Source organism: Fundulus heteroclitus, chromosome 18 (genome assembly GCF_011125445.2).
Source record: "Fundulus heteroclitus isolate FHET01 chromosome 18, MU-UCD_Fhet_4.1, whole genome shotgun sequence".
Lineage (NCBI taxonomy): Eukaryota > Metazoa > Chordata > Actinopteri > Cyprinodontiformes > Fundulidae > Fundulus > Fundulus heteroclitus.
The window spans coordinates 32,767,642-32,791,331 of NC_046378.1; the positions used below are offsets into that span (position 1 = coordinate 32,767,642).

General features: G+C 37.2%; 1 protein-coding gene across 1 annotated transcript in view; it reads left to right on the forward strand.

The window, feature by feature from the left end:
- gbe1b (glucan (1,4-alpha-), branching enzyme 1b) overlaps positions 1 to 23,690 on the forward strand; it is a 180,101-nt gene that overhangs the window by 104,481 nt on the left and 51,930 nt on the right. Inside the window, exons 11-12 of the mRNA XM_036149447.1 lie at positions 1,615 to 1,725; positions 1,806 to 1,977. Coding sequence (XP_036005340.1) covers positions 1,615 to 1,725; positions 1,806 to 1,977 — 283 coding nt within the window. The remainder of the gene's footprint in view (positions 1 to 1,614; positions 1,726 to 1,805; positions 1,978 to 23,690) is intronic.

Genomic DNA, 23,690 nt, shown 5'->3' on the forward strand with positions numbered 1-23,690 from the left:
AAATGAACACATTTTGGGGATATAGCATGCCCTATAAAAAAATAATTAATTAATTAATTGATTGTGGTGCTTTGATGGAGTTTACGCTGCAGTCATTAATTAATTTATTTGTTTTTTAGCTTCCAGGCAGCTAGTTAAGCAAAGTTCGGCCAACACTACATCCACCCCTCCAATTATCTGCTAAAAGTCTGTATCCCACACTAAGTGAATTGTAGACATATATTTAAACTGTCACAGAAAACACAGTTCCTGTTTAAATAGATGCTTACACTTCTTGTGCGTCCTCTGACTTAATTTTTAAAGCTGTTCCTGAAACAGAAAGCGGCTAAAATTTGGGTCATCTGTCGGTAACACCTTCCTCACTCATGACTATCTCCAATTTCTCAGTGTATCGCTAGTTCATTGTAATACAGGAATTCCAGTATTTGGTATAGAATTGGTTTTAAAATGAGAATCAGCGTGTTTTATAGGCTATTGAAGAAGCAGCAGAAAATATGCATCCAATTGCTGCTCCTAAGTGGGGTTTTTTTGGGTGTTTTTTTTGCTGTCTATTTTAACATAAAGCTTTCCTAAAGGCTTAGCTTGAGGATCAAAAAATGTGACAGCATTTGTGTGACAAGGAGTCAAACGCTCTGAGATTCCATTGCAAATGTAAAGGAGAAATGCTCCGCTAAAGTGTCTTTGGTGGCATTGGCAATGATTATAGCCACACAAGGCAAAGGTGAAGAAAATTGAATGTGAACAGATGGTGATATAGAGAGGCGTATTGCCTTTATTTAGGAGGACCAGTCAGTTCATCTCAGACATATTGATCGGCACAATTTACTCTCTTTACTCGGAGGATTATGGCTCTGTAGAGTAATATAAAGGTTTCCTGACGTGTCAATCAGCTGTCACTGCCAATTCCACTGAGCAGACTTCAGCCTGTCTCTGAAATGGGTTTGCAGAGTCACCCACCTCTCAGACAGCGGCATGTCAATTGGCAAGGATTCTTGGAGGACAATTCCTTTTTCCATATTCATAGTGATTCATGCGTTTTTTCTCAACTTCATAGAATTATCCTTGTTCTCGCTTCTTTTACCCCTCCCCTTCACGTTGCTGTTGTTTGGGTATGCGTCTGATGATTAGACGGGGTTCGCACAAATTTACTGCAGCACCGTCTTGAAAGACGTGCCAGGGATACATGCTTTTGTGACCTCTTGTCTTCTCCTGACCTTTTTAAAATGACTTCATTGGTAGTAAGAGAGCATGTTGACTTGCCAGCGCGGTGCAACCGGTTGGATTTATTGTTGAATCCTTCCACTGGATGAGAGGTTCTGACCTTGCCCATCTTGGGTTTGGAGAGCCGATGCCTTACTACCCATGGGCTGTAGTGCAGTTATTAAAAACTCCATTACCGCCATTTATAGGTAGACATAACTCACAGTGCGGATATAGAGATGTCAAAACAGAGATTGATCTTGGTAAGGAGTGTAACGCCGAGAAAACTTAGGGATGGTAGAAAGACTGCCAGAACTGAAATACTGAGCTGAAGGCATCAGTCAGCCTGAAAAGATCTTTCAGCTATACATCTATCATACCCTTTTTCAATAAGCCCTCTCTGTCACTCTGCAGATCCTGAAGGAGTTAAAGGATGAAGAGTGGGACATGGGCAATATTGTCTTCACGCTGACCAACAGGCGATACGGAGAGAAGTGCATAGCCTATGCAGAAAGCCACGATCAGGTACGCTTTTATTCCTGGCTCTGTGCATGCTGTCAGCATCTTTTTACCGCCGTGAATAATGAAATCACACACATTTTCAGGCTCTGGTTGGCGATAAGACCCTGGCCTTCTGGCTAATGGATAAGGAGATGTACACCAACATGAGCACCCTGATTCCCATGTCGCCCATCATCGACCGTGGAATCCAGCTGCATAAGATGATCCGCCTCCTCACTCACGGTTTAGGTGGAGAAGGATACCTGAACTTTATGGGTGAGTCATCACTGTAACATAGAGAATCTGTAGCTACAGGTGCTGATGCGTTGCTCTTTTTGCCAAGATAAAAAAAAAGGTCATTTTGTGTCACTCTTTTATTCCGCCTTGCATTTAGATGTCTTTCCGTTACCGCTGCGAACGGAGGCAACGTCCAATTAAAATGCTTGAATAATAACTGCTGATAAAGTGATTTTATTGCGGCACCATGTTATGAAGAATGAGGCCTGATTACTTTTATTTCAAAAGGCGCTCCCAGTAAACAGCATGATAATAGCTTGTCTGACATACACATTTCCTAGTGGCTTCCCATGACAAGCTACAGTACAGCTCAACCCTGCATGGCTCTTCCCCGCATGGTTTTCCATCACAGACAGTAGTTTCTCAACCTGCTCGTCTCTGGATACTCCCACTCTGTGTGAAGCGTCAGTAACACAGCTGCTTCAACTCCCTGCATGCATTGGTGTTATGATCTGGTTAGTGACGCTTGATTTGAGGGGGGGAAAAAATCCCCACCGCAATACTTTTTTAATCAATATTTTAATACCAATTATTTAACATGATTTGTCATCGAGTTTAGAAAAAACATTATTTTGCTTGTTTATAAAGAACAAAATAACTAAATACTTGCTAAATGAAATGTCTTTATAGTTTTAATCAAATTCTTTCGATTCGTTTTTTTTTGTTTGTTTTTTGCGTGAAACTCAATTTTAAATTAAAAAATTCTCGATTTTTATTCATCTTTCGTCTTGGTAATATGCATGGTACAAACTTCAACTCAAAATTACTTAGTTAAAATAAAAAGAACAGGTCAACCCAACCTATTAGGGTTTTAGAACGAAAATGTAACTATTACACACTTTTGTATCCACATTAGTATTGGTCACTGCCATCTGCTGATGTTCTCCTGTTTTAAGAAATACCGTAATCAATAGACCATTTTACAGAAGTTAAAATAATCTGAACTTCAAATACTCATTACCAGCAATGAAACTGCTTTGGATTGAAAGATTTAACCCAAGTTGTAAGTTTTTTTTGCCCATTTCCTCAACTTTAAAAAAGGCTGCAGCTTTGCCATTTTTTCAGTCAAACAATTTTGTTCAATTAATAAACTAACGCTAAATGAATTATATTATTTAAAATTATAAATTAAGCTTTTACATTTATTGCACACAGAAATTGTAGACTGGGACTTTAAAGTGTAAAAAATACATGAGGTGCCACCACCAGTGTGACTAAAACAAAAAAATGAAGCGGTAATTTCTCTATTTACAACAAAAAGCCTGGGTATTCAGAATATGATATATGCATCTCACTACAAAATAAAAAATTATGTATTTCTATGTCCCCTTTATTCTAAATTGAATAATGGAGGTTATAACTCATCTTACTCGACATAGCTCACAATGACTATATTTAATGTGTTTATAAGTTTGTCTGGTTTCATTTTAAAAATATGTAATATTTATTGTCATTATGTGTTACCATAATGGATTTTGGGTTAGACACTGGCTCAGAATGCACATGGATCACACATAACATGCAGACACAACAAGACATAATGTTTTGATTCACATTATCTGTTACAAATAGATGTGTAACCAAAGTTTACACTTTAACATATGTGGACCAAAAGTGAATTAACTTAGTTTTTGTTTAAATGTTTCCATTAAAAAAATGCGGGTGGGGGAGTGTAGTAGACAGACACATCTGACATCATGAAGACCATTCAGCAGTGACCTTTTCTTTACTGTCGGATGATCAGGACCCCTTGGTGTTGTCTCCTCGGTTGCTCATCCTGCATTTTAGTGTGTTTATCTGGGCTTTGACCTTACAGAGCATCCAAATTCCAAACTTTAAACAGACTGCGGCCAGGGGCATTCTCCTCACCCATAGTAATTTGGAATATGTCTGTAGCTGCTGTTCAGCATGTAACAAAACACAGAAGATTAATTCATGAATGATACGTTTCAACAAATAATATATATGATAATAGGATATTATTGTTGTCAAGTAATCATTTCGACTAGCCGCAGCAACCCAACCTTGGTTTCAGTGAAATATTAATGAATTATGTAAAAGTATGTTAAATGTTTATTTAAAAACAAATAGTTTTGTATGTAATTGCTTGGAATTGATGGGCTGATTATTGCAACCCTTGTTTGTATAGCTTAACGCTGAAATAAATGTGAAATTAATGAAAAAATGTATTTCCAATGTTAGTTAGATAGTAAACACTGATCACACATACAGTCATGGTAAAACTAAGGTCACTCATGTTAAAAGGCTACATAAAGAAGCCTTTTTAAGACAGCTGCCAATCTTCTCAGAATGTGAATTTGTATTAAATTTACACCAAACATCAGACTATTAGTCTCAATAAATAGTGAGACATCTCGAGCAATGGAATTTGGACACATGAGACCAAATTGGAAATATTTGGCTATCGTGCAGTACGACATATTTGGAGAAAACCAGAAACAGCATATCAGCACAAACACTTCCTACCAACCGTCAGGCCTGGTGGTTGAGCCACATTGCCTGGGCACTTTGCAGGTATTGAGCTATTGATACGTTTTTGCTGAATATTGGTCACTGACAGGACAATGATCTCAAACACAGCAAATTACATCTACAACAGAATGGCTAAAACTAAAAAAAAGAATAAAGGCAGTATTGTGGCCCACGGTCATCTCAAACTGAGGATCTGTGGCCCCGCTGACTAAAATTGCTGATTCACAATGTTGTTCTTGACAAAGAAAAACATTATAATTGGAAGAAACTGCTGCCGCCATGCTTCAACATAAGGTTGTTACCTTTTTTTTTTTCTTCAGACATCAGTTATCTTCTCTGATAACTCTGGTCAGGCAGCCAGATCTAAGGAGGGTCCCTTCTTTCATTCTTGAACCATGAAGATGAAAGGGCTATTTGAGATGTTTGCTGCCAAATTTACTGTGAACCTCTCTTCTGATCTGTACCTTTTTATAATATCTAGTTATGGAGGTTATACGGACTATACCAACTGTGCGTTCCATTCCAAATCATGTTCAGTCCACTTAATTTATATCTGGTCTCTGTAGTGAGAGCTCAACTATCATAGATGTCCTCCACTGTCGACTTCCCGGCTTTCCTTTATCCTTCCGTCACGTCGGAAAATCCGCCTCTACATCACATAACGGGGTCTTTCTGATAGGTTGACGCACCGCGTCCAGCTGCAAAAGTTCAGATTTTCCAACTCTGGTGTCTGCCGGTTCGGTCGCTCAAACTCCTGAAATCTCTAAAGTCATCGCTCCCAACGGTCAAAACGCGTCACAGCACCTCTCGACGCCCCTAGAGAAGTGTTTACCATAGACATTACCTTTAATCCTGGAAATGTTCTGCAGGTGATAGAAAGCTGACCTTGTAATTGTCTTTAGATGCTTTTGGAGGTTCAGGTCTGAGTCCATCACTGCACCCAGGTTTCGGGCCTGATCAGTGGTTTTCAAGCTGAAGTGACTGAAGCTGTGTGCTAACTTTTGATCTTTCCTCTATTGGGCCAAATATTATTACTTGTGTTTTGTTTTTATTCAATTGAAGAAAGTTTTGGCACACAGCTTTTTCAATAATCTTACTGATAAAGGGGAGGTTCGAGATGGGCCTGTAGTTCTGGAGTAGAAGTTTGTCTAAATTGTTCTTTTTCAGCAGTGGTTTGATAATTGTTGTATTAAGAACTGTTGTCTTAATGCCAAAAAGAGCCCAACAGATTTTACTTTCACAAGTGGAACCTTACTGCTTTCACCATAGTACTTCACTTGATTTATTCATGCAAGAAGCTTTATTAGATTTCATGCTGGGATTAAAAGCACCCACAAATGCTGATAACAAGAGCCTGATTTCAACAAATATGCAGTAAATTGCGCAAAATAATAACCAGAACATGTATACACCATTATAAGACATCCATGTCTGCAGTTTATAAGCGAATAAAAAAGTGGATTTTTTTTTTTGGGTGGGTGGGGGGCTTATGTCTTCTTTAAAGGTTTATAGACCTATCACTCTATTTAGATGTTTAGATTTCTTTTAAATTTTGTGATCTAAAGATAAAAGAATAATACAAAATCATAATATACATAATACATATATAATATAAAGTGTGGAGAAAGTGAATGGGTGCAAGTGTGTTATGCTTGCCCTGTATTTTGTTTTTTATCTTTTTATTTGTTGTGTGGGATGACAAAACTAATCACTCTACTGATTGTCGTCCCACCTAATTAGGTTAATGTTTTACAGTCGGGCACATATTTTTGTGGTGCAGATGGCATTGAGATTCTGAAAAGGTGATCAGGGTTATTAAATGGCAGGTTCCCCTTTTCCTTGTATTAGAACAGGTGAGGAGAATGGTTTTAGATCCCTGTCATGCACTGTAACCCAGCTGCATTTGAACGTTTGCCCTCGGGCAGACAAAATGCTCCCCTAAGTGTTCAATGAACAGATAGAAAAACACATTTACTCAACTGTCTTTCACCGGCAAACAGCTGGTTTAAGACAAGCTTCTGCACATTCAAAGGCAGACAAATTTACCTTTTTAGAAGCAATATTTTAATGGTTTTATATGGCCACTTTACATAGAATTGTTTCTTTTTGCGGGCAATGTATTTTAGTTATTATTTTAGTATTTGTCATTAGTTGTTTGTAATTCAAGATTAACTCTGATACTTATATAAATATGATTTTTTTTTCCAGTCCAGTAATGATTTAAAATAAATTGCAATAGTTTTTTTTTATTTTTTTTTTATTTGAACAAACGGCTCACTTGTCCAATTTGTTGTTTCCTTTTCATAAAATCTGCCTGTGGAGGAGCCTGCTAACAATAAGTAGGGCTGATAGCAATCACAAGAACCTTTTGAAGTTGGGTTGACCCCACTTTCCAGGACTGATTGGAGAGTGGATCCATTTGGGGAATAAAAGCAATCTATCTGATTTTTGTCACATAATTCACAATCACTGTGGAGATGCAACTCATTTGTAACTCATCATCTGAACCAGAGCATGACTTTATCAGCTCCTGCTGCTAAAGATAATAAAGTCATAATTAATTACATACAGTGGGAAGTTGACCTTGGCTGCAAGAAACGTATTTCCTTGATTGTGCCACACTCAGACTTAATGTAAATACAGCTTCGAATGGATTGAAAAAATATTCATGCACCTTGAACTTTCTGACATTTTGTCACATTACAAACAAAAGCTTATCATGTTTCCAGGTGATGTTAGGTGATAAACCGCAACCAATTAAAACGTAATTGTTTTGTGTAAAGAAAAGGGTACGTGGTTTTCAACAGATACAGATGTGAAAAGTGTGGCATACATTTGTGTTTAGGCCCCCTGAATCAATAATTAGTACAATCACCTTTTGCTACAATTATTGCAAGTACTGCAAGTATTTTAGGGTTATGTGACAAATATGTATTTTTTGCCTTTTCTTTGCAAAACAGCTCAAGTTCATTCAGATTTAATGAGGAGCCTTTGTGAAAATGAATTTTAAAATTCCCTAACAAATTCTGTATTGGATTTAGAATTGGACTTTGACTTGGCTTTTCTATTACATGAATATGAACATAGATATATAGAAAATATGAATATAAACCGTCCTGCCATTCATTCCACTGTAACTCATGTCTTTTGTTTATTGGTCTTGTCTTCCTGGAATGGTAACTCCACTCAAGTCTTTTGCGTTTTCCAGCAGGTTTTAGCTCTTTCCATCTTCCCATTATCTCTGACCTGCTTCCCCCTAAAAGTAGAATGGGAGGCAGATCATTTAGCTATCAGGCTCCTCTCCTGTGGAACCAACTCCCAGTTTTGGTCCGTGAGGCAGACTCCCTGTCTACTTTTAAGAGTAGGCTTAAAACGTTCATTTTTGATAAAGCTTATAGTTAGAGTGGCTTATATTACCCTGAGCTATCTCTGTAGTTATGCTGCTATATGCTTAGGCTGCTGGAGGACATCATGGATCTATTTCTCTCACTCTGCTGAGTTCTCCTACTGTTCTCCAATTTGCATTGTCTGTTATTTCAACTTTTTGTTCTCTCTGTCTTTTTTCTCTTTATAGTAGTTACACCTGGACCGGCGTTCTGTTAGCTGTGACAACATTCAGGAGGGCAGATCATCCTCCATTACTATATAACATAGAAAGGATTCCTGGATCAATGTGTGCTTCCGTCCTTTTGTGCCTCTGCTCTGTCTTCGCTAACCCCCAGTCGGTCGAAGGCAGATGACCATTCCCACTGAGCCAGGTTCTGGTTCTGCTAGAGGTTTTCCTCCCTGTTAAAGGGGAGTTTTCCTCTCCACTGTCACTTCATACATGCAGTATGAGGGATTGCTGCAAAGCCATCAACAATGCAGACGGCTGTCCACTGTTTCTCTACACTCTTTCAGGAGAAGTGAATGCTGCTTGGAGAGACTTGATGCAACCTGCTGGGTTTTTTAGATAGGAAACTTTTTGACCAATCTATATGATTTGAATGAGTTTGACTTTGTAAAGTGCCTTGAGATGACGTGTGTTTTGAATTGCCGCTATATAAACAAAATTGAACTGAATTGAATTGATTACCCTGACCTGTCTGACGAAAAAGCATCATATTGCCACCTCCTTGTGGCAAAGTGGGGACTGTGTGATCAGGGAGATGTTCAGTGCTTATTTTCATCCACACATAGAGTTTTGCATATAGACAAAAATGTTCAGTTTGAAGAGACCGCTCTGTTCAACATGTTTGCAGTATGCAATAAGCCATGACGGACACAAAGCAAACAGGGCTTCTCATGGTTTTCTTTCAACATTGGCTTTTCTTGATGCTATTGTATAAAGGCCACATTTGTGAACTTGGTTGTGCCGTTGTCATATTTTCCCACTTGAGCTTGGGATCTCTACAACTGCTCCAGAGTTGCCTTTGGCCTCTTGGCTATGTCTGACTTTTGGAGGCAATTGGTTGCACTGGATTTTATTGAGTGGCATCAGTGTATAGGGGGTTGAATACAAATATACCCTACATTTGTTAGATTTCAGATTTGTTTCCATCCACCTGGGGACTTAGTTCCCTGGTCAAACTCTTTAGTTCAGCAAATGAAAGCATTTTTACTTTCCACTCTGTGTCAATGATGGTGAATGTAACTGTAACATTTTTTCTGCTACATGGATAGACGCGTTTGGGTGGGGAGGGAGCACAATCAAAACAGCTTTTCTCTTTGGACAGCTCTAACCGGACAGCCTTTTAATGATTAGAATGTCAGAGGATTGACCCCATGTGGGCTGCTGAAGGACAGTTGAAAGTAATTATATCTGATTCTTTGGCTAAAGCGTTGCTGAAAGGCACTCTCTGCTGCACTCTTGGCGCTTTGACTCCTCCACGGATTTCTGTGCCAGATTCATTTTCAGCTAATCATTACCGATTCAGAATGATGAAGAGAGGATGAGTGACGAATACCTTCAAAGTTAATTTGACAACGATATTACGTCCACAGAATTTTTATAAAACAAAACAAACTCTGAAGTGGCCCCTTTTTTGGTCTAACCTCACACTTGTGCTTCATTTAATTACATTTAAAGATGCATTTAATACCATTCATGAATTTTCTAAAAAAGTGAAAAAAAATCATTGAGTCTAGTTTTATCAGGTGACAGATATGGTGTCCCTTAAAATTACACCTCAGCTTCAGAAAGTCGCAATGATATTTCTCTCAATATACAAAGGCGCATTTCATAGAGGATTTCAAAATCACAATTATTGTTTAAGAGGTTCAAAAGAACTTTTAAAGGTTTGAAATACTCTTGAAGTAAATGTCATTCCAACCCTGTCGAGACAATTGAACGATTTCCACTTACATGCTGGTAACGAGTAATCAAAGGGAGAAGCACTTTGAATCAAAGCATGCTGCCTTCATAAATCTAGCACGTTATAACGTGCATGGAAAACTAAATATTTCTGTGTCGGTTGTTTCATAACACGAACATCTTGACTCCTGTTTCAATCCTCTTATTCAACTATAATATCCAGTATTGCAGATCCGAAATTTAATTAAATATGCTGTAAATAATCAGTATACATTAGTCATTGGCTGGTACGGGATTCTTAAGGTATGATAATATTGGGGGAAAAATCCTATGGCGTCATTAACTTTAAACAAAAATCTAATAGCTTGAATTCCAAACAGAAAAGCAACAAAAGTCCTACCATTGCTAAAGTAATCACACACATTGATTGCTACAGTTATGTCAATTCATTTTAATTTTGATGCATAGGCATAAATGCTAAATATTTGTTAGCCAGAAACCTTAAAAACATTGATCAAAACTGACCTTACCATTACTTTTTTTGTCTTGAATCAGGATGTTAGGTTCATCTTTGTGGCCACAAAGCTTTTAAAATCATTAATAAGGTGCCAGTGCTTTAGGTCTCCAGGTTTTTGCTCTCAGAAAGAGCAAAAAGTTTTTGCTTTCTTCTGAGTCCCTCCTCCTCTCTTGATACAGCATCATATAAGTAACTGAAGTAAATTAATATAAACCTTTTCAAAATAGTCTATTTTAGTCTTTTCTATTTCCTAATATTGATGTTTTTTAGAAAATCTCTGGCAGAATAAGAGTCTGTTCTAAAGTGTAGAGATGTACAATGGGGGCATATAAGGGGCAATTTATTTCCTTATAAATGCATTCTGGTTTGCAAAAATGATGCAAGTACATTGCTTTGATGACATTATAGGTATCTCTTTGTGAAAGATATTAAATCTAAACACAAGAAACGTTAGTGAATGTTTAAAGACTCTCTCAAAATGTTTCCAAGTTTAGGCCATTACAAGAGCATTTGGGGGAAATACTTTAAAGGGGGAAAAAAATATAAGAAAATCTGAGATGACTTGCCATGTCAGTGGATCAATAATGGCAGAGTCATTTAGCCTGTGCTGAGCAAGAGCAAATTGTTTGAGCAAGCAAATCAATTTCAAGTGCATTGCCTAGAAAAACCATTTATTTACTCGTGACCACTAGCAAACACCACAGACCAAGAGGACAAAGGGAGCATTCGCATTCTGGGTGCTGCTGGATGGATACTGTAAAGGATGTTTGAGCTGCAACGCCATTAAAGCACCAAGTGGCGTGGCGCTAATGAAATGCTTCAGTGGGTTTATCATTACATCAACAGGGACATAATGGAAGTGTTCGCACTTCCTGACTTTCAGGGCTCACAGAGACTTAAGATAACCTTGCAGATTTACAGTGCAAGTCTCAGAGCTGAAACTTCTCCCACCTCTTTGCATTCACAGAGGACTCCACCGCAACAGGCAGCCATTATATTGCAGCCTTGAAGAGTGAATTGAAAACCAGCACTTCTTTCTCATAAATTTCAAATATATAATCCGTCTTCGAGCCGACTATTCTTTCTTGCTGGGGGATTTGGATGTGTGTGCCTATCCTACCTCTGCTGTTCAACCAATAACAGTTTTTTTTTTTTTTTTTTTTAATGTCTAAATTGAGAGTGGGAGTGATATTAACATAAGATCAAGAAATCAATTTAGAACAACTAATGATAATCTAGGTACCACCGGTGTAGCTTTTTGCAGTGCAACTAAAACCTGTTGTGACTCTTGCCCTCTCATCCGCTTATTGATCTTTCTTTGCCAGAATCCCTCCAATGGAAAACACATTGATCCTTGGCTCCTTCTTGTGCTGCTAATTACTGAGGGGACTGTGTCACTGTCAGGCGCTTAGCTGATGCAGGGCTGTGCAGACAAGTAATGGGACGTGCCAGCTGAAAAGCTGTTTCACATAACTATGTGGAACTATAGCTAGATCTACCTGTAGTCTGAGTTTTTTTTTTTCGTATTCAAACTACCACAAATCTAATTAGCATTATTGTCTAACAGGTTTGTTTTTAAAATGTTCCCTTTTTTAGAAAAACAAAAATCTACAGACTTCTGGAGACAGTTTGTAATCATTTATTGGAGATGTTGTTTTTACTGTATTATTAACCAGGATATAAAAACACCAAAATACTTGACAAAATGAAGTTTGCCTTGTCAAACCATGTTATCTAATCAATGTCGGCAGGTAATTTTGTCTAGTATAAGCGTATATCCTGAACACTTGATATAAAGGAGAGTGTAAAAAGTTCCACACCCTGTTTCAGCGAGACTATTTGTTTTAAAGTAAAATGTGAAGTAGTTATTGTGTTGTGAGTTGTAGAAAGGCTGAGTCGATTAATACTGTTTTCAAGTTTTCCCGAAAATCTGAACTCAGATTTGGGAATGACAAACATATTCACAAGCAGAGTTTTATTGAGATACAAACTGCAAGAAGCACATAAACGGCTTATATTAGAGTGATCTTTAACTGTAATTCAATTAGTGGTACAAATTTGTCCCACCAGTACAATTAGTCTGTGGAAAATAAGACATTTTCTGTTTTTAGGATGAAATTGTCACAAAGTACAATCTTCTTAACAAACAAAACATTAAGTATAACAAAGTGCCTTTTAAAAACCATGAGTTTTCTTTCTTCCGTTGTAATTTGATAGTAAGTAGTAACACAGACATCCAGTGACTTGCTCAACAGCAGATTTTCATTGCACCTGTTTATTAAATTAGGCTAAAGGCTTAACAAGTGTTTTCAAAAAGTAAACCCATGTCCAGTTCTTGTTACATTTTTCTTGTGTTTTGAATTTATACTCATTTACAGATTAACTTTCTACAAATGTTGACTACTTTGTTCTTTTATTAAAATATTGAATGTTTAGCTATTGTTGCGCAGGTAAAGGGGGGGGGGGAGTATTTATATAGTAGATTCTTGTTTCCTGCATGTACTTACAAATTGGTGATTTTGGCCCATGTGGTAAATGTTTATACACCTCTGGCTTGGTTAGTTACTAAGTTGACGTTTTAGAGTTAATTAGGTTTTATAACCTAATTAGTTTTTTTGTTTGTTCTTTTTACCTAATTAACCCTTTGCGGGAGCAGTATATTACTGCTATCATAAAAAAAAATTTCTGTTCAGACAAAGTGTGTTTTGGTTTTCAAGAGAAATACTGAATGTCATATGAGAGTTAAAATGGACAACATCACAATATCAATGTATACCATAATACTGATAAAATTTGTATGTTATCCACTGCTCTGGAAAACTACTGCATTATCAAGCTTGTACTTGGCATTGATTTTTATCACTTGAGGGTGCTATTGGATGAGGACCGGGTGTAGTTTTAAACTCTTGCCAGTACTATGACTAAACCTGGATACTGAGCATCTGAATATCCAGTGGGGCACGATCCAGTAAAAGAGTTGTGAAATTCTGCGAACAGTGGATGGAAGCTTGTTTATTTAACATGCAGTGTGGTTCGCTAAAGTTGCAAATATTTGCGCTAATTTTTTCTCATTATTTTGCGTGTCTCAAAGGTGGAACTTGGATTAGCACTGTCCACAAATGGCAGGTTTAATCACTAAGAAGAAGATGCAGGCCAAGGGGAAAGATAGATTGCCTTCTCTATTCATGTGAACATCTTTAAAGTCAAAGACGAACAAAATATTAATCAGAACCTTTTCTCCTATAATACCAGATAGAGCCACAAGTTGGATGTGGATCATTCCAATAAACCGTGGCAGCCTGTCAAACTCACCATCTATCAGACAGCCAAGATGCATCCAGCCATTGTTTTTTTTTTTTTGTTTTTTTTTTGTTTTTTTAAACAATGGAGAACTGCTCGTCTATCTTATTAAGAGTCCCACTCAAGTGGAGTGCCTCAAGGCTCCATTCTTAAACTCTTCCTCTTCTCTCTTTACCCTGTCCCATTGGGGGGTCAGTTACAAGAAAACATGGTTTAGCCTTCCATTTTCATGCAGACTGTCAGATTTTTTTGCCACTAAAAAAAGGAAAATAGTTGCTCTGCATGTAAATCTCCCTAATGCATTGCAAAAAATCATGAATGTCAACATGTGACCAAATTATGAGCATCTGAATTCAAGTGCAAGGCGACGCAGCAGCCCACCACAGTACCACTCGTTCTAAGTGGTTAAGATGGAACCAAAATAACAAGAAACACAACTATAAACTGTCCTATTGATTTTATTTGGGACATTTTGCTACGGGCAGAAGGATATTAAACGTAATGGTGCATGTTTTGAAGGCTGGATGCTGATAAGAGCCCCTGGCTCTGTGGAAATTTTTGTTGGGCAGAGGAGAAGTAGGTAAGAGCTTGAGGCACAGAAACACAGCACGTATAGTTTAGAAAAATGCGGAATTGATAAAAACAAAACTTAGAAACAGATTAAGTAGTGTTTCAGGCTGCATCTGGTTAGCAGATTTATTTTCTGATGCAACGTGCAGCATCTGAATGAAGGCTTTATAGCTGGCAGCAGCTCTGCCCTCTTACCAGTACTGCATACCGCCTTAAGCTATTTCAGCAATACGCAGTACTGGACCGTATAGGCTTACATTACCCCATGATGAGAACTTTATATTAAATGACTTAGATCTTTATTGGGGACAGACTATCTTGATTGGGTAATTCCTTTTTTAAAGGAGCATTGTGCAAGTTTTGGAGTTTTTGCAGAAGTTTGCCCCCTCTGGCGACAAGCCGAAATGACACCACTGTTGTGGACGTGCCTGAGAGAAGAGGAAAAGCATCTACCGCTGCGACAGCACGGGTCTTTTGTTTAGAGGAGTAATACCTTCTGAGGTAAGAGTGTAAATATTGGAGTTAGCCTGTGTTCTCTTGCTAATGTACCAATGGCGGCAGAGACTCAACAAAGTAGCCAGGTGAAGGAGAGCGTGCAGCACGGCACACCCACAAGCATGCCCAGAAAATACAACCCAAATCACTCTCTCGTGAACTGAGCCTATACAGTTATAGAGGCAATGGTGGTAAAAAAAGAGGAAAACTCAACAATTGCACTTGGTGCAATTGTAAGGGCATGTATGGGAAAGAAAAAAATATATAAATATTTAACTTTTAAACTTGCCCAATGCTCCTATAAAAAAACAAGATGAGTTATTCTTACACTTGAATTAGCCATGTTCACGTATCTGTGATCTTGAACATGTGAGAAAATTCTCCCTGATCCCAATGTATATCTCCCCTGACGTTGAAAGATAAATCTTGGTTGATTTTTAGCACATACAAAGACTCACACTTTTGTTATTGAATTTCGTTGTAGATAAGCTCCAGACTAAGACTTAGTATTTTGACAGAAAACACGAGTTGTCAGATATAAAGATTGAATGAGACCCTCAGGTTTGCCTGAAAACACAATGGTAAAACTGATAGCAAAACCCATCTGCATAAACATAGGGAGCAATAACTGATTTACACTTATTTCTTGTGGGAAGCTGCAACAAAGCTAGAATGATCTTTTAATGATCACAAACCATCATTTGATATCACACTAAAACACCAGGTGTTAAATGTCAGATAGGAATTCCGGTAATATCTAATGTTGGTTTTATTTATGTGTACATTGAGGGGAGAATCCATCACAGGTTTTTCCAGGACAGTATAATACACTGCTTCATTTCTGCTCTGGGCAGGCAGAAGAAGGTGATTATCACGGTGATTAATGCAGGCATATGGGAGGAACTGTGCTGTGTTATTGTAGCGAAGAGGGAAATGATTGCCTAATGGAGGTGTGTCAGATGTAGTTCTTTTAAAGCTGAAATCAAAAAAGGAGTCAAAGGCTTCCATGGGTTACCGCATCAACTTCTGAAGCAAACCAATCATCTTGGCTAGACTTCAAGAAGTACAACATCTGAAAATTGAAACAGGCAAAAGAACTTGCCGTACTCGTGCCGTTAATGAAGTGTAGCTTTTTAAAGAGCTGCTTATCAGAGCCCTGGCTTATATCTAAGCTTTGTGTCTTTTACAAAGAGCTTCTTTTTTTTCTATCTTTACCCTTTTTGTTTTTGTTCCTGAATGTGTATGTGTGTGTGGCCATATGAATCTGAATTCCCTATGGCCTTTTATGTGAGGAAAGAATATGACAAGGACTTATACTAATGAAAGAAAAATTCCCCATGCAGCCTTTTCATACTTTGAAATCCATTAGAGTGGAAAATACAACTCCTTATTTATGTTTTAAGTTACTGCATAAAAAAAAAACATAGTGAAAATATGGTGAGAGTTTGTTGTTTCATATCAGGTCTTTCAGCCAGGTGATATAAACACTGTATTGAAATATTTCAAGCCAAGCTTGGAGTAAGACCATTTTGTGTTTATTACTTAATCTTTGCAATTACCTCTGTTCGAATTTTTGCAGAAAAAAAGGATATAGAAATAGTTTTTGACAACAAACTAAGAACTAACCAAAGAGGAAAGGAGAGCTGAGAATGTGACTTTGACCTGAGTCACACTTAAGTAGATAACAAAGCCCGGCGACTTAAATAAGACATACAGTATGTTTTAAAGAATTCAAAGTTGACTCTCACATTCACTGTTAAAGTAATACGTGACTTTGACTCCTTCTAAAGACTCTACATTTGACTGACACGCTCTAAAGATTTGAGAATCATAATCATTACAACACGTATGACTCTCCTGCTGAACTTTTTGTTAAATGACTTCGGGTCGTTTTAGAACACAATAAACTTAAAGCCCCCGTGTGTAAGATTTTCACACATTACAAACGACCTTGACGCTGAGCGCGTAATAACTACGACGGAAGCCGCGGAGTATCATAAATGTAACAATGTCAACATGTCCTCCATGTATTAGCTCCTGGTAATATGGTCATCGTGTGAAATGGTTTTTGGACTGCACTGATATAGAGTCTAATTTTCTCCCGATTATTACTTCTTCTTTACTTGTTTACTTTCTCTTCCCTCTCGGTGGGTAAAGAGTACGTATGGCTCTCCATTTCAACAGAAAAGGGCAAATAGAATGATCTACGGTCATCTTTGCTTGTTTTCTACTCCTCCTGCACTGACAGTGCGTCTTCGTAAAGAAAACAGAAAGGGAAAACACGTATGGCTGACAAGTTTGTCCCCTTTCAGCTGCTCAAATCAGAAAAGGCAACGCAACACGCTGCCTCCCAGTGGATGCATCGGCACCTATGTATTTATAAACATATATACTAATTCTAAGTTAGGAGAATGCTTTCATTTTTGATGTGATGTTATTAGACTTTGTCAGAATATGTATTTATAAAAGCAATAGTTGAGATTTGCTAATTAAAAGCCAAATTAGTTACACACTGTCCATTTAACTTACCTCTCATATTATATCTTGCTGTCAAATCATTGTATTAAAATATGTGTCCTCCAGTTCTTCAAATATCAAAACATGCTCTGTTAGATGTACTTATTTTCATGATGGCAGATTCATAAAAGATGGACGTGACAAGGACTGCTTCTAACTCATTAAGAACATTTTAATTTAGCAATTCATAGTTTTGAACCTGTTTTAATATTTACACTTGCGAACAAAGGTTTTAAAGGCAAATTCAGCTAACCGTTAACATTTTTAGACTGCTATTAAGAAAATGAAAAGCCCCCAAACCCTAAACCATGCATTAAATAAACAATTGATATTAACACATGTTCAACAATTCTGTCCTTTGAACATGAGTGCACATTTATGTAATCCTCATAGCGTACAATAAAAATAATTAACAATTTTTATTGTTGAATAAAACTTATGATATATATATGTATATAAGTAATTTTATATATTTATTTATATATATATATATATATATATATATATATATATATATATATATATATATATATATATATATATATATATATATATATATATATATATATATATATATATATATATATATATGAATTACTTAATTATCCATTGTTCATGGGTAAAATTTGGGTCCAAAGACAGAATTTCTTTAGAGACTTTAGTTGGGCTTGGAAAAAATACTTCTCTAACAATTTCTCTAACCAGGTACAAAGGTACAAAGTCACTTTGGTTGACAAACAACTAATTTTCTGGACAGATTCAATGGCCTGTTCAATGTCATAAGTGATTTATGGGTCAGAAAGTGAGGAAAAAAAGAGGCTTTTGACAGTATCTTGACTTCATTTGTAATACATAGCGATAGAAGATGCACAAATCACCACTCTTCTACTACAGTTTGATTGAATTAAATTGCTGCTCTGATCACCTGTAAAATTGCTTCACCGAGCTTTTAGGCTGTGTATCGTGAACGTCAACCAGATATAATCCTACTGAAACCTTTTCAGGTGGGCTCAGTGTACTTGTGCATTAAAAAAATGGATGAGAATATCACAAAACCTTTACAGGTCAAGAGTGGCAAAACTTTTTTTTGCTCCCGAAAATGTTGCTAACAGGATTCATGTCAAGGGTAAATGAACACCTGCAGTACATTATGAACTAATTCAGCCAGGCTTTGTGGAGAAATAGCTAGACTGTAATAGAAAATTCAAACGCTACTGTCAGGGGGTTGACCAAAGTCTGTCACCTTAATATTTTAGATAATATTAATAAGCTTAATGCTTTAGCCATCTGCTAGACTGTATTTTAACTGTTTCTGTGGATAGATAGAACATTCACTCTATTAGTCATGCTGCTAGTGGGACTATAAATAAAATCACAATAAAAATGACTTGTAAAGATGCAGGGTCGCCATCATTCCTGCCTTGACATCTGGGGCTTTAACGTTTTTATAGAGAAGCCTCAATAATACATAATCTTTGATAATTTTACAATTTTGAGAGGAATTTATGTTCAGTGGTTGCTCTGAGTTTCATCACAACTGGATAGACCCAGGATGGCCTCCATATCTATGGCTGATGTTTGAATACCTGTATAATGCATCTATGCCATGCGTGTCGGTCGGTGTTTCGTCAGTGGTATGTAAAGTACAGCACGCTTTGTGCTAACTTTTTTTTGTAGTTTGAGCCGCACATCCCAGCACGATCCATTTTTCTCTCGCTCCTCCATACAAAAACAGGACAATGCCTTTGTGGTAGCTTTCCCTTCGAGATGTACCGTGTGCAACTCGGTGCAACATAGAGAGCCCTTTCCCTGGGGCATGCTGAAAGTAATACTGGGAAATGTAGGAGTTCAAACGTACTGCAGATATTTACAAGCCAGCCTGATAGAGGATACTGTAAAGTTATGAAATATGCATTAAACACCTCATATTGATGTCTGACATCTGAGTGGGGATTTTTTATTTTTTATTTTTTTTTTTTTTATTCAGGAGAGTTCCCTGAGGTGATTGTAGACTTCATTTTTAATGTAATACTCCGAGTGGAGAGTCTAGAACGGAGCTTGAAAAGATTATATTATGCCTTTCTTTGTGTTTTGGTTTATGTGAAAGTTGTCTCAGTCCATAGAAAACAATACCTCCTCTGACTGGCATTTTTCAATAACAAAAACTAGTTTATTTCATGGAATGTTATGCTTCTCTTGCTTGCATTTTCATGCTGTTTGACAGTTTAAACAGTGTCGTATTCTCTTACATCTGTTCTCTGTGTAGAAGACGAGAAAGCATCCTTATCAATTATTTTTATTTTTTTTTTACCCTTACCAGAAAAATAAAATGTATTTGATGCTATAGATCCTAGGAACAGATTTGGGGACAAAAACAGGTGATGATTGTTAGGCTTCTAGAAAATTGTAGATATCAGATTGGCGAGGGTGATCTGAAGAAATAAAATATGATAACATATGCTGGCATATTTTGCTGCTTTGATAACCGCTGCTCTACGTGCACACTTCTGGTTTGGATAAAATGGACTTTAATTTGTTATTGATCTGCCGTGTTCTGTGCTTTTCAATTACCGAGAGCTCATAAATTGCATATTTTACCACTTCTAAGCAGTCACTTTCTTTGGTAGGTTGAGAATGCTGTCAGGGATGGAAAGACCAGGACTGCATGCACTGATGAATTTTCACAGATCATAAAACAGAAGTATGTTACTCGTTATTTCTGAAAACTAGGACCATCATGATATTTCAGAAGCCAGCATCTCTTCACTGATCCTACCACTGCAGGACCACAGCAAGCCTTTTTGCTGACGAGGTTTAAGGAGGAAATATGCAGGGTAGTTACTTCATATATCAATGCCACATTTGTCTCGATTTTCGTCTGTTTGTAACCGATGAAAAATAATTCATTGATCGCAGGAATAATCCTGTTTCACTTTGGGTGCATGTTTACCTCACACCCATCTGAAGGCACAAGATGAGCAATGCTTATTGCAAGCGTAGCAGTGAGCATCACAACCAGGAGTCATATTCAAATGTGTCCGACCTTCGCAGCGACATGTCCGTACATGTGATAATCAAGACAGACAAAAAAGAAAAAAGTGTAATCAGAATCAGATATACTTTAATAATCCTAAAGGGAAATTACTGACTAAATTACCGTAACTAAAGAGTTAAACAATTATTTATGAAAAGCCTGCCATGCTGCTCCCACCATTTACCTGTCTTTGTTTTCTGAGCTGGTGCCAGTTAAGAAATTGGCTTTTTTTTTTTTTTTTTTTGTTCTGTAAAGCAGGTTTGTTTCTTCACACCTGCAGCCCACTGGAAATCTTGAGCTTGAATGACAGTAGCTTTGTCCGGAAGTATGAGCAGTGCATACACAAGAGTGACTGACACTGCTAACAACCAGACAGAGTCTGAAAGTGATCCTGGCTCTGATTGGTTGCTTCTGACTGGGAGTGGTGCATTTCTGCAAATGGCAGTAGGACTACTGGGAGGAGCCAAAGGAGCTTTATTTTTTCACCGATTATCTGTCTCATACGTTACTGTGAGGACATTGTGACGGTTTTAACAAATATGTAAAAAATATTTTTTTATACAAAAGCTACCTACTGCAGCTTTATAATAAACCTATAAGAAAGTTATCAAATAATCTAAGTTGAACGAGGTAATTATACAACTAATCCAACTAATCCGTCATACAGATGGTAATACTGTAGAACCTTGTTGGGTTTTACTAGGACAGCCTATCTGTATAACAAAATGGATGTTAACCTTTTTTATTTTGCTAACAATAAAATAAAAGATTACTATACCACCTTATTTATAATCCACTTTAAAAGCAGCAGCAAGCCTGACCAAGGTGCTGTTCAGTAAAATTGAACATAAGAGAGGCTGGTAAATAAGAGGTACACAGCACACAAAAGCTATAATAGAAAACATCAAAAACTAGTAAAGCAAGTACAAATGTAGAAACAGTGAGGTCAGAGTCAGTATCTCACAGTGCGCTAAAAGTCAGAGTAAAAATGAGATTTAAAAACGACAAGAGAACATGGCAGTCCACCAGATAAAGGCAGTGCATTCTAAAATTGTGGTGCTCCCATAGCAAATGCTCTGCCACCTTTTTGAGTTTGTTTCTCCTCTTTGAAAGGTTAAAAGCAGCTGGCCTGCAGACCTGAGGGAGCGAGAAGGCGCATATAGAAGCCGGAGTTCAGACAGATTAGAAGCAGCAAAATTATTGAGACTTGAAAACTGATGAAAGAATTTTGAAATTCATTTGGAAATGTTGCTTGGAGCCAGTGAAGCAAAGCCAAAGTTGTAGAAATGTGCTCATGTGGAAAAAAAAATAAAAATAAAAATAAAAAATCGAGCAGCCTCATCTTGCACCGATGGTATGTGAAGTATGAAACCTGACTAATACTAACAGAAAGTGCATCACGTTTTGGAAGGTTATGAAAGCATGCCTTACTATCTCAAGGTTTCTTCGAAGATTTATCCACGGTAACTGCTTCTTCCTAATGTATTTGATTTCCTCAATCACTGTACAAATATCCACTGGTTTTAAGATTTTAAACTGTGTGAGCTGACCTACTCTACTGATATCCAGGGCTGTTATGTTTCCAAAAATCAAGATGTGATGGAATCTACTGTGACCACAAAAAATGATTTTAAAACATGTGATAGATCCCCTATTATTTAAAAAAAAAAAAAAAAAAAAAAACAACCCTGATGCATCTGTTGTATTTAGATGTAAGTGAAGCCATTACCAGGCACACAAGAAAAACTAGCAGACTACATTAAACTCAGACTGATTTGAAATTCTGAGATAACCCAGTCAGGCAAAGGTTGTGCTTGCTGTGGCCGAAATGCAGCGGCCACATCAGCCATTCAGTCTATCGATATTGTAAAACTTTCTCATAGTAAGTCACCAGCCCCCCCGATGTAGCATGCCCAGCGCAGATACGCCTGATCCAACACTGGCCTACAACAATTTCCTCCACTGCCCGGGCTTGTCTGTCACAGCACAATCTGCAGCACAATCATTTCCATATAACTCGAAAGTTGTACCAAATAAATGTTGCAGGGGCAGCGAAGATCAAGCAGTGCGTATCAGCACCCGGTTCAATCCGCTCAGTTGAATATACATTAGTTGCAAAACACTTTTGAATGTGTTTTTTGTTGAACAGTACACTGGTATGACTGGTGAGCAGACAAACGGGTCCCTTGGTCTGAAAACAAAGATTCCTGCGATGGCTCGGTAGAAAAGTGAAACAAGATGCGTAAAGCTTTCTTTTCATTTATCTTTTCCTTGCACTAAATCTGCACTTACTAAGTAGGGTGTAAATATGCTTGTAATTAATAAATCTAACTCGCTTAATTCTGATTACAGCACAACCCATATTTAATGCCATTGCTGGTTTTAAAAAAAAAAGGTGTAAAAAGCCTTAAAAAATGTATGTTATTGCTGTCACATATTGTTGCACTGAATAATCACCGGGGCCAGAATAATTGGGACCCAACATTTTCCTAGAAATTTCTATAAAATAAGTACAACTAAATGTTTTTTTCTAAATTATGCAGTGCATACATTATTTTAAATTATTCAAATTTCTGGGAATTTTTTTCTAATCCCTCACCTCCTGTTTCCCTGGGGTATAATATATAGTACTATAACAATCTGCTGTCTGTTTAAATTTGCACATACTTTTATTCAATAGAAGAGCAACGATTTAAAGTTTTAAACTGCTTGAACTCTGACAAACAAAGTGAAACAAGGGTTTAAGCATATCTTGCCCCACTGCCCATTTAGGGGTAGGTGAGGAAACAAAATCTCAAAATATGAGTTTAGAGAACTGCAGCAGATTAAAATCTTGGGATCACCGACTCTTTATAGCCATTAGACAATCCCTACATGCAAGCCAGTCGTTTAATAGCCATGCATGGAAATGCGCTGTCCTACCATAACAAATTCAAATATGTATGTGGATTTTGCTAAGAGCTACTGGGTCTCTAACAGGAGTTTTTAGCTTTGGTCAGATGAGCTCAAGATTAGCTTTACACCAACAAACACTTTTTGTTTGTATTATTATCAGCCCCTGAACAAAAGCAAATGACCTGATTAAGATGGAAATATAGAATGGAATGTGTGGAAAATAGTAAATAAGTCTCATATAAACACACTTATTTCTATATGTGCTAACAGTATTGCTGGGATTGCAATTTTCTACAATATTTGTTCCACGAGAGCATCAATAACTATCAATGAATTAGAAAATGTCATTCATGACGTTACTGTGTCCTTATTTACCTTGTCCTGAAGAAGCCCGTTTCAAAATAGCTGTTCTCTAAGACCAATATTTGTGATTGTAGGGCTCTACAGTTATCATACTTTTATCATTATGGCAATAAATACAACACACTGTCATTAGTTATAGTGATTTTTGCTGGCCTTAAACTCTTTTCAATGGCGATCTAAACATCCCAATTAAAAAATAATAAGACATAAGATTA